Source organism: Syzygium oleosum, unplaced genomic scaffold (genome assembly GCF_021117445.2).
Source record: "Syzygium oleosum isolate NSW1041296 unplaced genomic scaffold, Sole_v2.1 Sole_v2.13, whole genome shotgun sequence".
NCBI classification, from domain to species: domain Eukaryota; kingdom Viridiplantae; phylum Streptophyta; class Magnoliopsida; order Myrtales; family Myrtaceae; genus Syzygium; species Syzygium oleosum.
The window spans coordinates 4,876,981-4,890,832 of NW_026607497.1; the positions used below are offsets into that span (position 1 = coordinate 4,876,981).

General features: G+C 38.3%; 1 protein-coding gene across 2 annotated transcripts; it reads left to right on the forward strand.

Moving 5' to 3' along the window:
* The first annotated feature begins 1,402 nt into the window (after nucleotides 1-1,402).
* Nucleotides 1,403-11,995, forward strand: LOC115675093 (cold and drought-regulated protein CORA-like). 2 transcript variants are annotated; one of them, XR_008817832.1, is made up of 2 exons: nucleotides 1,403-1,539; nucleotides 1,854-1,945. XR_008817832.1 is itself a non-coding variant. In XM_056317349.1 (2 exons), the coding sequence occupies exons 1-2, from the start codon at nucleotides 1,434-1,436 to the stop codon at nucleotides 11,855-11,857; spliced, it is 321 nt and encodes a 106-aa protein (XP_056173324.1). In that variant the 5' UTR covers nucleotides 1,403-1,433; the 3' UTR covers nucleotides 11,858-11,995. The 2 variants fall into 2 exon arrangements, 1 of the variants encoding a protein (XP_056173324.1); XM_056317349.1 differs by lacking the exon at nucleotides 1,854-1,945 and adding an exon at nucleotides 11,643-11,995.
* Nucleotides 11,996-13,852: the final 1,857 nt, after the last annotated feature.

A 13,852-nucleotide genomic window follows, 5' to 3' on the forward strand; every position in this document is an offset into this window, starting at 1 on the left:
GGATTTTGGACTATCTCGTTACCATCGACTTTATCAGTCAATAACTAGTAATTTAACATTATCTTATCATAGCATTTATTCTGTTAGATTAAAGAAGTTCACAGAACGTAGTACCCAAATAAGTTAGTCGAATGGCCACGTGATATGAAAATTTATAGAGATCAATCTCGAAGGACTCTGGCCGAAGACATAAACAAATAAAGGAAAAATAGAACATTTGTTTTTTTACAACCCACTCTCTTAAATCAATCAATGGTGCATGAGGCTGTACATGTAACATTTTCTTAATACTAATGATATATATGGTAATTTGTGATCGCGGGTCCCACCTCTCTATACATTTTTTTGGGGTGTAAAATGTCAGTATTATAGAGCAAATGAAGTACAGCAGCTTAGGGATATGTCCTAGCATTACAAATGGTGCTAATAGCTTGAGAAGATGGAGGTGGGAAGTTTCCACATAGTAGCCAATACAACATTTGTCTGAGAAGGTCTAATGTTTTGATAGAGTGAAGCTATACCTCTTACATTTTTATGCACGTTGGCCAAAATAATATAGATACTAGTTGACTTGTTTTGAAACCATTTTCGATTGCGCTTCATCCATATGCCATAAATGGTTGCTAGAAAAGATACCTTAAGGAGTCTAGCTGCCAAATCCTTGCCTTTTGTTGCCCTAATCATTCATTGAAGTTCTTCATCCCATCCTCCCAAATGATGCTTAATCCCTTGTTGTGCAAGGATACTGTGTCATAAGCTGCCTATCCACTCATACTGGAAGAATAAATGTGTTGTGTCTTCTATACCAGCCTTATAGAAGTTACACTGGATATCAATTGAGGTCATTCATTAGACGACGATTTCTGCCGTCGGTAGTCTGTTTTTGCAAATGATCTAGCCAATAAAATTGTATTTGCTAATACCGCTGGTCCAGATTAGGTCATACCACTCCACAACCGGTCCTGCATGTCTGAGTTCATCATAAATTTCTCGACAACAGTACCTTGAGTTATGAATAACCGAGATTAAAACATGTCGTAATTTAAGGAGACATCGCCAACTTCAAGCCATACTGGCCGTAATGTTGATATGCATAATTGGAGTGCCTCTGCATTTGGTGCTGTGAACCCATATACTCCAAAGGGAAGAGGATGGACGGTTGATGAGGTCCCACAGCATGCGGCCTAATAATACTTTGTTCCATAATTTCAGATCGAGCAATCTTAATCCTCCTTCCCTTTTAGGTGGGCAAACTACATGCCATAAATTGACTCTTAAGTCATGAACACTTGGACACTCGTCGATCCACCATCAACGTCCAAAAACCATCTGGTCCCACCACAATTCACCCTCTTGCTTCTTCTCCTCCTGTAAATATGGAAGCGAGGTCACTACACAATCATCACTTGCAAATTCACTTACCTCGAATCGAAATGGCGTCCTCGAGGACTATTGTGCTCTTTGGCCTACTCTTCGCCATTGTTCTCCTCGTCTCCTCTGACGTCTCGGCACGTGAGCTCGCCCAGGACACTCAGTCTCGTGAGTGGCTCCTGATTAAGCTATGTAATTACATTATTTGAACTTTATTTCGTTCGAATTAAATTGTGTAAAGTTTAGATTTCTGCTAACTAATCTAGGTCGATTTAAAAACTACATTTCTTAGGATTGGAAACAACTTCCTAAGTAGTCAAATATGCACAAAACTTCCAAATTCCAATATGCATGTGCAGAACAACGCGTGAAGGACCATTTTTTTTTTAGGAGCTACGCAAGAAATACCTATCCTTTTTTTCTTATTTCGTCCAATGAAAACAGATGTATTAGCATGTTAATGGTTTTCCAATTCATTGTAGAGAAGAGCGGGGAGGAGGCTAACTACGGTCACGGATATGGACCTGGCTACGGCCACGGAGGTGGTGGCAGCTATGGCCGCGGTGGTGGTGGCCAAGGCGGCCATGGTGGCGGTGGCGGCTACGGCCCCGGTGGTGGTGGTGGTGGTGGTGGTGGCCAAGGCGGCCGTGGTGGTGGTGGCAGCTACGGCCGTGGTGGTGGTGGCGGTCAAGGCGGCCGCGGTGGTGGTGGCCAAGGTGGTCATGGAAAGCCCGGTCACGGTGGTCACCCTCCAGAAGAAACTGAAGATGTCAAGAATTAGATGATGCATGGATTCTCGTTGATCGTCCCCCTATGTTGCGCTACTTTATGTTTGGAATGTAATGTATCCTGCAACTCCTAAAAGCTTAAAGCTCTTGTGTATCGTTGAATAAATGGTGAATCCACCTTTATGAACAGCTCTAGAGATCTAGCCTCCAATCAATATATGAAGTTCTCGTCATAGCTAGTTTTCTTAAAGTTAATCGCATAGCGGAAGTCATATCCTGACTAGAATAATTGGCACACAACACGCTCTAAATGTTTTGACCAAGAAAAATAAAGTCTCTAAATATATATTATTACTTAATCAAAAACTGTATTACCTCCTTAAGCATGACGAATAGATATATCAAAAGCCCAAGAAATTTCTGAACGAACCAGAAGCAGAAAGAAAAGAAAGAAACCCGAAAATTTCAAGTGAAAAAAAAAGAACAATCGTAAACAGTGAAGAAAATGGACTTGAAAATAGAAAACTGGTCCGAAACTCAGGAAAAAAATGGATTTTGAAGACGAAAAAACAAGCTCAAATGGGTTCTCTCGCTTATGGCACTGTGGACGAGTTGCGTGGATTGATCTTAACACGCTCGTAACTCTTTTTGAGTCAAAAGTTATGGCTCTTCTAACAATATTGATGTTTTGATATTACATTTACATATAATGTAAAATTAACGTCTAGTATCGTTGTTTTGAATAGTTGGTAAATTTACTATAACTTTCCATGTCAATTGTTATCTATGTGACTTGTGAAATAAATGGATTCCGCTGTTTGCATACTAAAAATAAATCCATAATTAAGATAATAGTAACACCTAGTGGAAGTTATAAAATTTGGCTATATTCAAACTGGAGGTGCACTTAGACAAGATACGAGTCTTTGTACATTCAAAATCAACTGGTATGTGATATAACCATATGACCATTTCGCTTTTCTTAGGAAAAAAAATGGGGATAGTAATATTTAAAGTCCTTCAAAGCATCGTAATGTCTAAAATTAGCTTTGAACGAAGATCAGAAAGCAACCATATTTTTCGATCTTGGTTCTTGATATGTTACATCAGAAGTTAAAACACGTATAGCTCACTCTGTGAACTCGAGTGCAAAAATCTACAAAAAAAGATTATTGGGATTCTTGATATAATAAGCTTTGGCGTACCGTTCTCTCTCGATCTTAGACTGTTCGAAGTTTTCTTTTCATATGGTCGTTGATATAGCATACCCAAAGAAGTTGAATTTGTAATGTTGCCTCCGAACTTTGCTAGGTCACGTAATTCGAAGAAAAATGAGGCATAAACTATCGAGGTCTACGTACTATACATGTCAACTTTTAAATATGTGTCTGCTCGCATGTGTTTGGGGTACCGTCAATTGAAAAAGATGTTTTTTTCTTCTACTTCTACTTTTTTTTGTAACCTCTGAAATCAGACTTTTGTGCACTACCAAATACCCAAAACATTACAGACATACAAATATTGAGAATATTATGTTAATGTGGAACTTTTCATTGAGACTTAATCATTTTTTAATTTCAGAATTTTGGGAAAAGGAGAAAGTAACTTAACTCTTTCTAATCCACAACTGGTGAGACACCAACTATACCTTTTTAAGCACATATATCAATCGAAACAGAGGGACGGTGATGAAACCACGGGAGAGCACTGTCATTATGCATGAACAAGATGTAAAGACATAGATTCACTTTCACATCCTTATAACTAGACTTGTCAAATGGGTGGATCATATAAAAAATATCCTACTCAAATTGACCTACTTAATCCGTTTTGATCCATTTTCACGCAATACAAATCTCGTGACTCATAACGATGCATACCCGACTCATATTACTAAAAACACTTTTATATTTAACCCAATTTAGGAAAAAACATACTCAAATTAAGGTGAAAGCACGGAGTGAGTGAGTGCAAGAAAGTGTGAAAAGAGAGTTATAGAGGTAAGTTGGGTTTAAGTAAGTTGTGAACTCATTGAACACCCATATACCCATAGGGTTGAGTTTACCTATTTATAACACATTTACTAAATATAACTAACACATTTAACAACCAAACCCATCAAATATGAGTTAATAAATAGATGTATGACCCATTTTTGATAGATCTACTTATAAAGTGATCGACAAAATCAATCACTCATTTTTGAAAACGAATGGGAATTCATATTCTTTTTTCTCGTAGATTCAGTATAGGTCCAGCTCTCTCGAGAATATCTATTCAATTATTCAAACTTTGATGTCGGTAATTTCATGTCCTGTGAGTGAGAGAATCGTGCAATGCATGCAAAAATAAGACGAACACCTGCAACCAGTTCTTGCGGCCTGGGGAGAGTAAGGATCGAACATGTGGGGTGCAACAAAGCCCATCCCGATCCCACTAGGACAACGGGCGACGTAAGGAAGGACGTAGGCATTTAATGTTGGATACAGTACGCACAAAAATACACCGACGAACGGTCCCTGAATATATTATTTCAATAAACTAGTAGTACATAATTCATCAAGGCGATGAGAGAGAGGGAGAGTCGTGTTGCTTTCGCCTTGTAAATGAAAAGTGGTAACCCTTTATACCTACGATTTCTGGTGATGCTGATTCAAGTTCAATGTCTAGGATGTTGCATGTTTAGTCCGTTTATTTTGCGGCAAATGAATGATTCAAAATCGATCGCTTGTATGATTTAAAATAATTAATGAATGGAAAATATTTTCACTATAAAAAATAATTTATATCTAAACATTTTCTTGGACGATGAAAATATTTATCGTTCATTCATTATTGCAGACGATACAAGCCATCGATTTTAGGAAAATTGTTCGAAATCATTTATTTTTGTGAGATAAACGGAGTCTTGATTTGTAACTCTATTTAATTTTTTTGTTCATATTCTTTTCGACCCTTTTACAAGCTATCTCCATCTTCTTTTAGCAGGAAAAGAGGCTTTGGCAATTAGTCAACCGTGAGTAGTTGGGGTGCTATAGAGAGAACACACAAGATATAAATGACTCGATGTGCCACATCTTTGAATTTTTCCCCAGATTATGACTAGTGCTTCGTAGCGAGGTCGAGACGTTACTGATCTCGAAGACTTTGGGTGGCAAATCGTCAACTTTCACGAGCCACGGCACTCAAAGGCTAGATCACAAGCTGGTCCCGACCACTCGATCCAATCTCTGACTCTTGGACGTGAATCCTTTTGGATGCATCTCCTCCCGATTTAAGCAATCACAACCGTACAAAGTCAGGTGGGTCCCGCCACAGCTCATATCTTCTTGCCTGTATGTTGGGAAAATAATAACAATTCGAACAATATCGAATTAGCACATCGAAATAAAATAATCTCTCCTCTTATATAAATCTAATAGGAAAAAACTGAATCGAGGAATATAAATATCAAGCACGCAAACATAAGGCGATTTTTTTACATGGAAAACCTCTTCGGTGTGAGGAGATAAAAAAATCACGGGACTAGAGTCCATAAAAAAATCTTCACTATCAGCAAAACTGGGTGAACAAAGTTCTTCTCCAGTAAATACTAGAGCTATATAGCAGCAAAGACATCAAGAACATCATTCTTGGCAATAGACATGGACTTCACAAGAGATAAAATGATAAATCTCACAAAAAATGCACTTTTGGTGCAACCCACGAAAACCTGATGTAGGGAGCTTCAATTGAAAATCAAACCGATTAGATTCGAGAAGAATGCAATACAAACACACTGACAATATTTCAGCTCAATTGGACCACGAATCAACCTCCAACATCAACATTAGATATATCTTCAAACCCAGATTTTCTGTTTTCTCTTTCTCTCTTGTTACTGTGTCTCTCAAAAACGTTCTTTTTGCGGCCACGATATAATAATTATGGGAAATTCTATTTCTCCATATTAATAGACATATGGGCTCAAGCCTTGTGCTTACAATTCATTGGGTTTCCTCTACATGGGAGTGAACCTAGCCAACAAATCTCCCCTCACGAAGATATGGAGGGATTCACCATCCCTGCTATAAATCTGCAATGTTGAAGCTTCTCCCTTAATAGAGTCTTTGTCATCATATCGGAACCATTATGGTCCGTATGGATTTTCTCAAGTTCCAACAACTTCTCATCTAGAACATCCCTTATCCAATGATATCTAACATCAATGTGTTTCAATCTAGAATGAAAAGATGAATTCTTACCAAGATGAATCGCACTTTGGTTATCACAAAATAACTCATACCTCTTTTGCTTTAACCCAAGTTCTTCCAAGAACTTCTTTAGTCATAGCAACTCTTTACTAGCTTTGGTCGCCGCAGTAAATTCATCTTCTGTTGTAGCAAGCGTAACACACTTCTGCAACCTTGACTTCCATGATGCAGCCCCACCTGCAAAGAAAATCAAATAACCAGAAGTAGATTTACGAGTATCAATATCTCCAGCCAAGTCAGAATATGTGTATCCAACTAACTCAAGTTTCCCAGTCCCAAAACTGAGTTTCAAACTGGAAGTTCCCTGAAGATACCTCATGATCCACTTCACTGCATTCCAATGCTCTCTACCTGGATTTGATAAATAACGACTAACAACGCCAATTGCATGCGCCAAGTCTGTCCGTGTACATACCATCGTATACATTAAGCTTCCCACAGCCGAGGCATATGAAACACTTTCCATGTCTTTCTTCTTTTTATCAGTCATGGGACTTTGCTTTGTATTCAACTTAAAGTGGGCAGCAAGAGGAGTGCTAACCACTTTAGCCTTGTTCATGTGAAATTTCTGAAGAATCTTCTCAATGTACTTCTCTTGCAACAAGAACAACTTCTTAGCATTTCTGTCTCGAGTAATTCTAATGCCAAGAATCTGCTTCGCCGGGGCCAAGTCTTTCATGGCAAAAGACTTGCTCAATTGTTTCTTCAACAACTCAATTCGTGAAGCATTCTTGTCGACAATTAATATATCATCAACATAAAGCAAGAGAATAATAAAGTCATCATCAGAAAATTTTTGGACAAACACACAGTTATTCGAGAAAGTCTTCTTATAGCTTTGCTCTGTCATAAATGCGGTAAACTTTTTGTACCACTGTCTCGGTGCTTGCTTTAGGCTATAGAGACTCTTCTTCAGTTTGTACACATAATCCTCTTTTCCTTTCACTTTGAAACCTTCTGGTTGTTCCATGTATATCTCTTCCACCAAGTCACCATGTAGGAAGGCCGTTTGGACATTCATCTGCTCAACTTCCAAGTCTAGGCTAGCTGCCAAGCCTAGAATCACATGAATAGAAGATATTTTTACCACCGGAGAAAATATATCATCAAGGTCAATACCCTTTCTTTGACCAAATCCCTTAACAACCAATCTAGCTTTGTATCGTGGTTGTAAAGTATGTTCATCTTGTTTCAACCTGTATACCCACTTGTTCTTCAAAGCTCTTTTACCTTTAGGTAACTTTACCAGCTCAAAAGTATGATGATCATAAAGTGACTGCATTTCATCTTGTATTGCATCGAACCATTTGCTTTTGCACTCGTCTTCTATTGCTTCTGCATAGCACTCTAGTTCACCTGCATCAGTCAATAATACATACTCATCTGCAGAATATCTGGTGAAAGGTCGTCGGTCTCTGACGGATCTCCGAATTGGAATATCTGGTGGAGCATTTAATGGAGTCTCTGATTCTAGAACGGTATCATCTGGCTCAACATGTTCAGGAATATGTGCATTGTCTGGAACATTCACTTCCTGCTGCTCCTCATCAACATATGCAGGAATATGTGTATGAGGAACTGGATTTAAGTCAATCAAGTCATCACTAACCTGTGGCACTGAAATAATCTTTGATTTCTCAATATCCTGTATTGTTTGATCTTCCATAAACACAACATCTCTGCTTCTTATAATTTTCTTCTCAACTAGATCATACAACTTGTAGCCAAACAAATCATGTCCATAGCCAATGAATATGCATTGTCGTGTTTTCACATCAAGTTTAGACCTCTTATCTTTAGGAATATGCACAAATGCCTGGCACCCAAAAACACGCAAATAATCATAAGAAATATCTTTGCCTGTCCAAACTCTATTGGATACATCAAACTCTAAAAGAACACATGGAGTAAGATTTGATACATGTGCAACTGTACTCAAAGCCTCACCCTAAAAGGATCTCAGTAGCTTTGTTTGTGAAAGTAAACATTTTACCCTTTCAACCAGTGTCCTGTTCATCCTCTCAGCTAAGCCATTTAACTGAGGTGTCTTGGGAGGTGTCTTTTGATGTCAGATACCCTGTTGCTAGCAATATTCATCAAAAGGTTCAGTATACTCTCCCCCGTTATCAGTTCTGATGCATTTCAACTTCTTTGCAGTCTGTTTCTCAACTGAAGCCTAAAACTGCTTAAAAGAATCTAATACTTGATCTTTAGTTTTCAAGGTATAAACCTAAATTTTCCTTGAATAGTCATCTATGAAAGTAACAAAATAAAGAGTCATTAAGTGATTTGGTCTTCATAGGACCGCAAACATCATAATGCACTAAATAAAAAATACCTGACTTTCTTTAAGGAGGGGTGCTTTTGAATGCAACTCTATTTTGCTTTCCTGCTAAATAGTGAGCATAACACTTCAGTGATGAACTTTTCATTCATGAAAGGAGCTTCTTCTTGGTCAATATTGACAAACCAATCTCACTAATGTGATTGAGCCTCTTGTGCCATAACTCAATTGTTTATCCGTTGTTTACTGCATTAATTTTGTCTGTGAACAACTTTGCCTGCATAATGTATGACGAAGAACATTTTTTACCTCTAGCCACAACCATAGAACCTTTAGTGAGCTTCCATCGACCATCACTGAAAGTGTTGCAATACCCCTCATCATCCAACTTACATGTGGAAGTCAAATTCAAACGAATATCAAGTATATGCTTAACATTATTCAATATTAACCTCGTGCCATTGCTAGTCTCTAGGCACACATCACCAATGCCTACAACTTTAGCAAGTCCATTGTTTTCTATCTTTACAGATCCAAAGTCACCTGACTTGTAAGATGTAAAGAAATCCCTACGAAATGTAGCATGAATAGATGCACCACTATCAATTACCCAACTGGTCTCATGACATACAAAATTCACTGCATCACCATCAAAGACAATGAGAAGGTCTTTCACAACTACAGTAACACGATTATCATCGCTGTCATTATCACTTTTCTTCTCTTTACTTTTCTCTTTCTGTTTCTCTTTTTTCATCTGACGACAAAACCTCTGAATATGTCCCTTTTGATGGCAATAATGGCACTCAACACTCGCAAATTTATTGTATTTGCCTTTGCTTTTATCTCTACTCTTATCTTTATTTCTAGACCTCGAGTTTCACTTCTTCCCCTTTTCTCAACAACCAAGGCATCAGAATGTAAAGAGGAGAATTCCCGTGTCTTTCTTTTCATCTCTTCATTTAAAACACTACTCTTGGCCAAATCCATGGTAATTGTACCATCTAGGGTTGAATTAGACAAAGACGTTTGAAACGTCTCCCACGAGTCCGCCAAAGTACCAAGCAACCATAATACTTGTATCTCATCATCAAACTTGATACCCATCGCAGCCAACTGATTTATAATTCCTTGAAAAAAATTTAAATGATTAGTCAAACAAGTACCATCTTGATATCTCAGAGCCATCATTTGTTTTATCAGAAATAACCTATTATTCCCAGTCTTTCGAGCATATAATTGAGCTTATTCCACAAATTGCGTGCATGCGTTTCCTCAATGATATGATTTAAAACATTATCATCCACCCACTGCCAAATGTAACCACACGCTTGACGATGAAATATAGCCCATTCAACATCAGTTTTATTCTTGGGTTTCTCAACAACAAACACGGGTAAATAATAATCCTTCACGTACAAAAGGTCTTCCATCTTTCCTTTCTACACGTGATAATTCGAACCATTCAATGTAACCATTCTACTTGTATTCATTTCCATCATTTAACACAAGGCAGAAAAATCTAGCAATAACCAAAGCTCTGATACCGGTTTGTTGGGAAAACAATAACAATCCAAACAATGTCGGATTAGCATAGCGAAATAAAATAATCTCCCATCTTGTGTAAACCTAATAGGAAACGACTGAATCGAGGAATATAAATGGCAAGCACGCAAACACAAGGCGATTTTTTTACGTGGAAAACCTCCTCAGTGTGAGGAGATAAAAAACCACGGGACCAGAGTCTATCCAAAAATCTTCACTATCAGCAAAACTGGATGAACAAATTTCTTCTCTAGTAAATACTAGAGGTACAAAGCAGCAAAGACATCAAGAACATCATTATTGGCAATGGACATGAACTTCACAAGAGATAAAAGGATAAATCTCACCAAAAACGCACTTTTGGTGCAACCCACAAAAACCTGATGTAGGAGCTTCAACTAATAATCAAACCGATCAGATTTAAGAAGAATGCAGCACGACCATACTGACAAAATTTCAGCTCAATCGGACCACGAATCAACCTCCGACTTCAGCATCAGATATATCCTCAAACCTAGATTTTCTTCTCTCTTTCTCTCCTGTTACTGTGTTTCTCAAAAACGTTCTTTTTGCGGCCACGATATAATAATAGTGAGAAACTCTATTGCTCCATATAAATAGATATATGGGCTCAAGCCTTGGGCTTGCAATTCATTGGGCTTCCTCCACATGAGAGTGAACCCAGTCAACAAATAAACTGACCATCACCCCTATCACAACCGATGTAGGACAACCTCAACACTGTACTCCCGACTCTCCACCATATAAATAGGGCATCATGGTTGCACTGCAACCACGATGCTCGCTTGCATAGTTTTCCTTGAGATTTCTTTGGCGATCCACTAGCCTTCGACGATGAAAATGGCTTCCTCTAGGGTTTTTCTTCTGTGCGGCCTCCTCTTGGCCGTTCTTGTTCTCGTGGCCGCACAGGTCTCAACTCGTGAGTTGGCTGAGGAGAGGAGACTCGGTCACGTGAGTGCTACTGCTCTCACCATTTAAGTCTTCCTTAATTTACTTCTCTAGTTCTCTTTAGCTTGATAGAAAACATGGAATCGCATTCTCATGTTTGATGTGTATATTTGTTTCCATGTGATTGTCCGTTGTGTGTGCACTCGTGTTTGTTAAAGACTATCAAACAAATAATCACGGAAAGCTATGTCTGAAAATGTTTCTAATGAGGCAATGGACGACGTGAATTGCAAGACTTAATTATAAGCGGTCCGTCAACCTCTCGCGAGCTTCAGTTGTTCATGGCATATTAAATGGTTATGAATTTTGACGAGATAATGTTTTACAATATCAAGATGTGGTGTTCATCACAGAGAGGTCAATGAAATGTTAGCATTATTAGATAGTTTCATCTTAACTTAGTACTTTATGTATTCATACACAGTAAACTAGATCACATGTAATCTGTTAGTGTACACAAATATAATCATACACGCTGGGTTTATATTTCAGAGGAGAGCGTGAAGGAGGCTAACTACGGCCACGGATATGGACCTGGCTATGGCAAGGGTCATGGCAGCTACAGCCATGGCGGAAAGGGGTATGGAGGCGGCTATGAAAAGGGTCATGGCGGCCACGGCTACGGTGGTCACGGCCACGGTGGTCATGGCTATGGCGGTCATCACGGTGGTCACCCTCCGGAAGAAACTGAAGATGTCAAGAATTAGATAATGGACTCAGTGGGTCCATCATCCTGTGGGGAATGTATGAGTATGCCATGTAACTCGTGGAAGCTTAAAAGCTTTTGTAATAATGGTCGAATAAAACGGTTTCTTCACTGTTGTGAGCAGCTTTCTTGCATTTCAGATGGTTCTTTTGGTGATTTCAAGCACGAGTCGTCTCAGATGTCTACTGATGTTTGCACGAGTTGTCTCGTTTGTTTTATTTAAGTTATATAAAAAAAAGCAAAAATTTTAAAAAAACACAAAAAAAGAAAAAAATTAAACAGGCGAGAGCTTAGCCCTCGTTGCCACCACCCCCACCATCGCTAGGAAGGGCCGACAACCCTCACTCAGATCTGGCGAGGGTCGACGGCCCTCGCCCAAGTTTGGATGCGGGCCGCTAGTGGCAGCCCTCGGCCAAACCTGGGCGAGGGCCGGTGAGGGTTGTCAACCCTTAGTCGGGGACCGGCGACTCCCGCCAACCCTTCCCCCGCCATCGCCGGTCCTTCCTGGCAATGGTGGGTTGGCAGCGGCAGTAGCGGGGACTGCAAGCCCTTGCATGCTTCTTCCTCTCTCTTTTTTTTTCCTTATTTTAAATAAAATTTATATTAAAAAATTCATATTTCAACCAAAATGACGTCGTTTTAGCCACGTAGGAGAGAGAAAATAAAAAAGTTATATAAGCATTTTTCATTAGCCAAATTGGACGGAGTTAACGGAAGGACTTGATTATACTAATTTGATAAGTTTTAGGACTTAATTACTTTTTTCGAAAGTTTCAGGATTCAATTGCACTTCATGACAAGTTTTAGGACTTTCAGTGCACTTATCACTTTTTTTTTTCAAGGCGATCTTTGCTTTGAAAGTATAGAAAAAAAAGGCATATTCTATTCTAGTCTTTTCATGAATAAGTGGAGTTATAGAATATATAATGGACCGACTAATTAAATTATGGTCTGATTTTAGTAGTCATAATAAAATTGAGTAAATTTACCAAAAAACCCTTTATTGATGGATCGGAATAATTGTTTGGAATATCCCGTCCTTTTTCCTATGCTCCTAATCCGTTCCTGCTCTTTTTTTCAATTGGGTTCTCAGATCTTGCAACAACGCAGCTCATCCCTTTGTAGACGTGGTTTTTCTCAAGCTTTTATATATTTTTTGGGATATTGCAGAAACTTTACTTCTCAAATTTATATTATCAGTATGATCCCTACGAAAAAGAGTATCCAAAAATTACCGCAATTATCAGCTTTATAGTCCAATTACTTTACGATTGCCATGACATTATTCCGTAACTTTAGACTTGACATATTGACAAGAATACAATCTCAACCATGCTTTGTGAACAACGTGTCTAAAGGCGATATGTGGTACCGTTAAACTTCTTATTCCACACTGACCATATAAGCGAATAACGGGAAAATTACCAAAAAAGTCTTAAACCTATTGCAATTGCCAATTGAGTCCTAAACCTTTTTCTTTGCCAATTGAGTCCTAAATCTTTTGCATTTATGGCAATTTAGTTCATCATGCCAAGTTTGGCTGGAAATCACTGACATGGACATCAGTTGTCCTACATGGCGTGATAGGCGCTGACGTGAATAATTTTTAATAATATTTTAATATTTTTTTCGAATTTTTTATTTTTTATTTATTATTTCTCTTTTTTTTCTTTTCTTTCTCTTTCTTTCTATTTTCTTTACTTCTTCCTCTTGCCAGCCACCGGCAAGGCTTGCCCTTGCCATTGCTGGGTTTAGGAATCAATTAGCAAAAAAAAAAGATTTATGACTGAATTGGCATAATTGCAATAGGTTTAAAACTGTTTTTGGTAATTCGCCTGTGAATAACTATGACATACCAAAAAAGTTTCGTCGGTGGAGACTATAATGTCCATCAATGGTGAATTACAAAGTATGGATACCACCCACATATTAAAATTTAACCGATTATTATAAAAGATCAGAAAGGAACACACACACACACACATATATATAATTT

Coding starts and splice junctions, on each gene's coding strand:
- LOC115675093 (XM_056317349.1), top strand. CDS start 1,434: ATGGCGTCCTCGAGGACTATTGTGCTCTTTGGCCTACTCTTCGCCATT. Junction 1,540..11,642: donor CGCCCAGGACACTCAGTCTC/GTGAGTGGCTCC, acceptor TTTATATTTCAG/AGGAGAGCGTGAAGGAGGCT.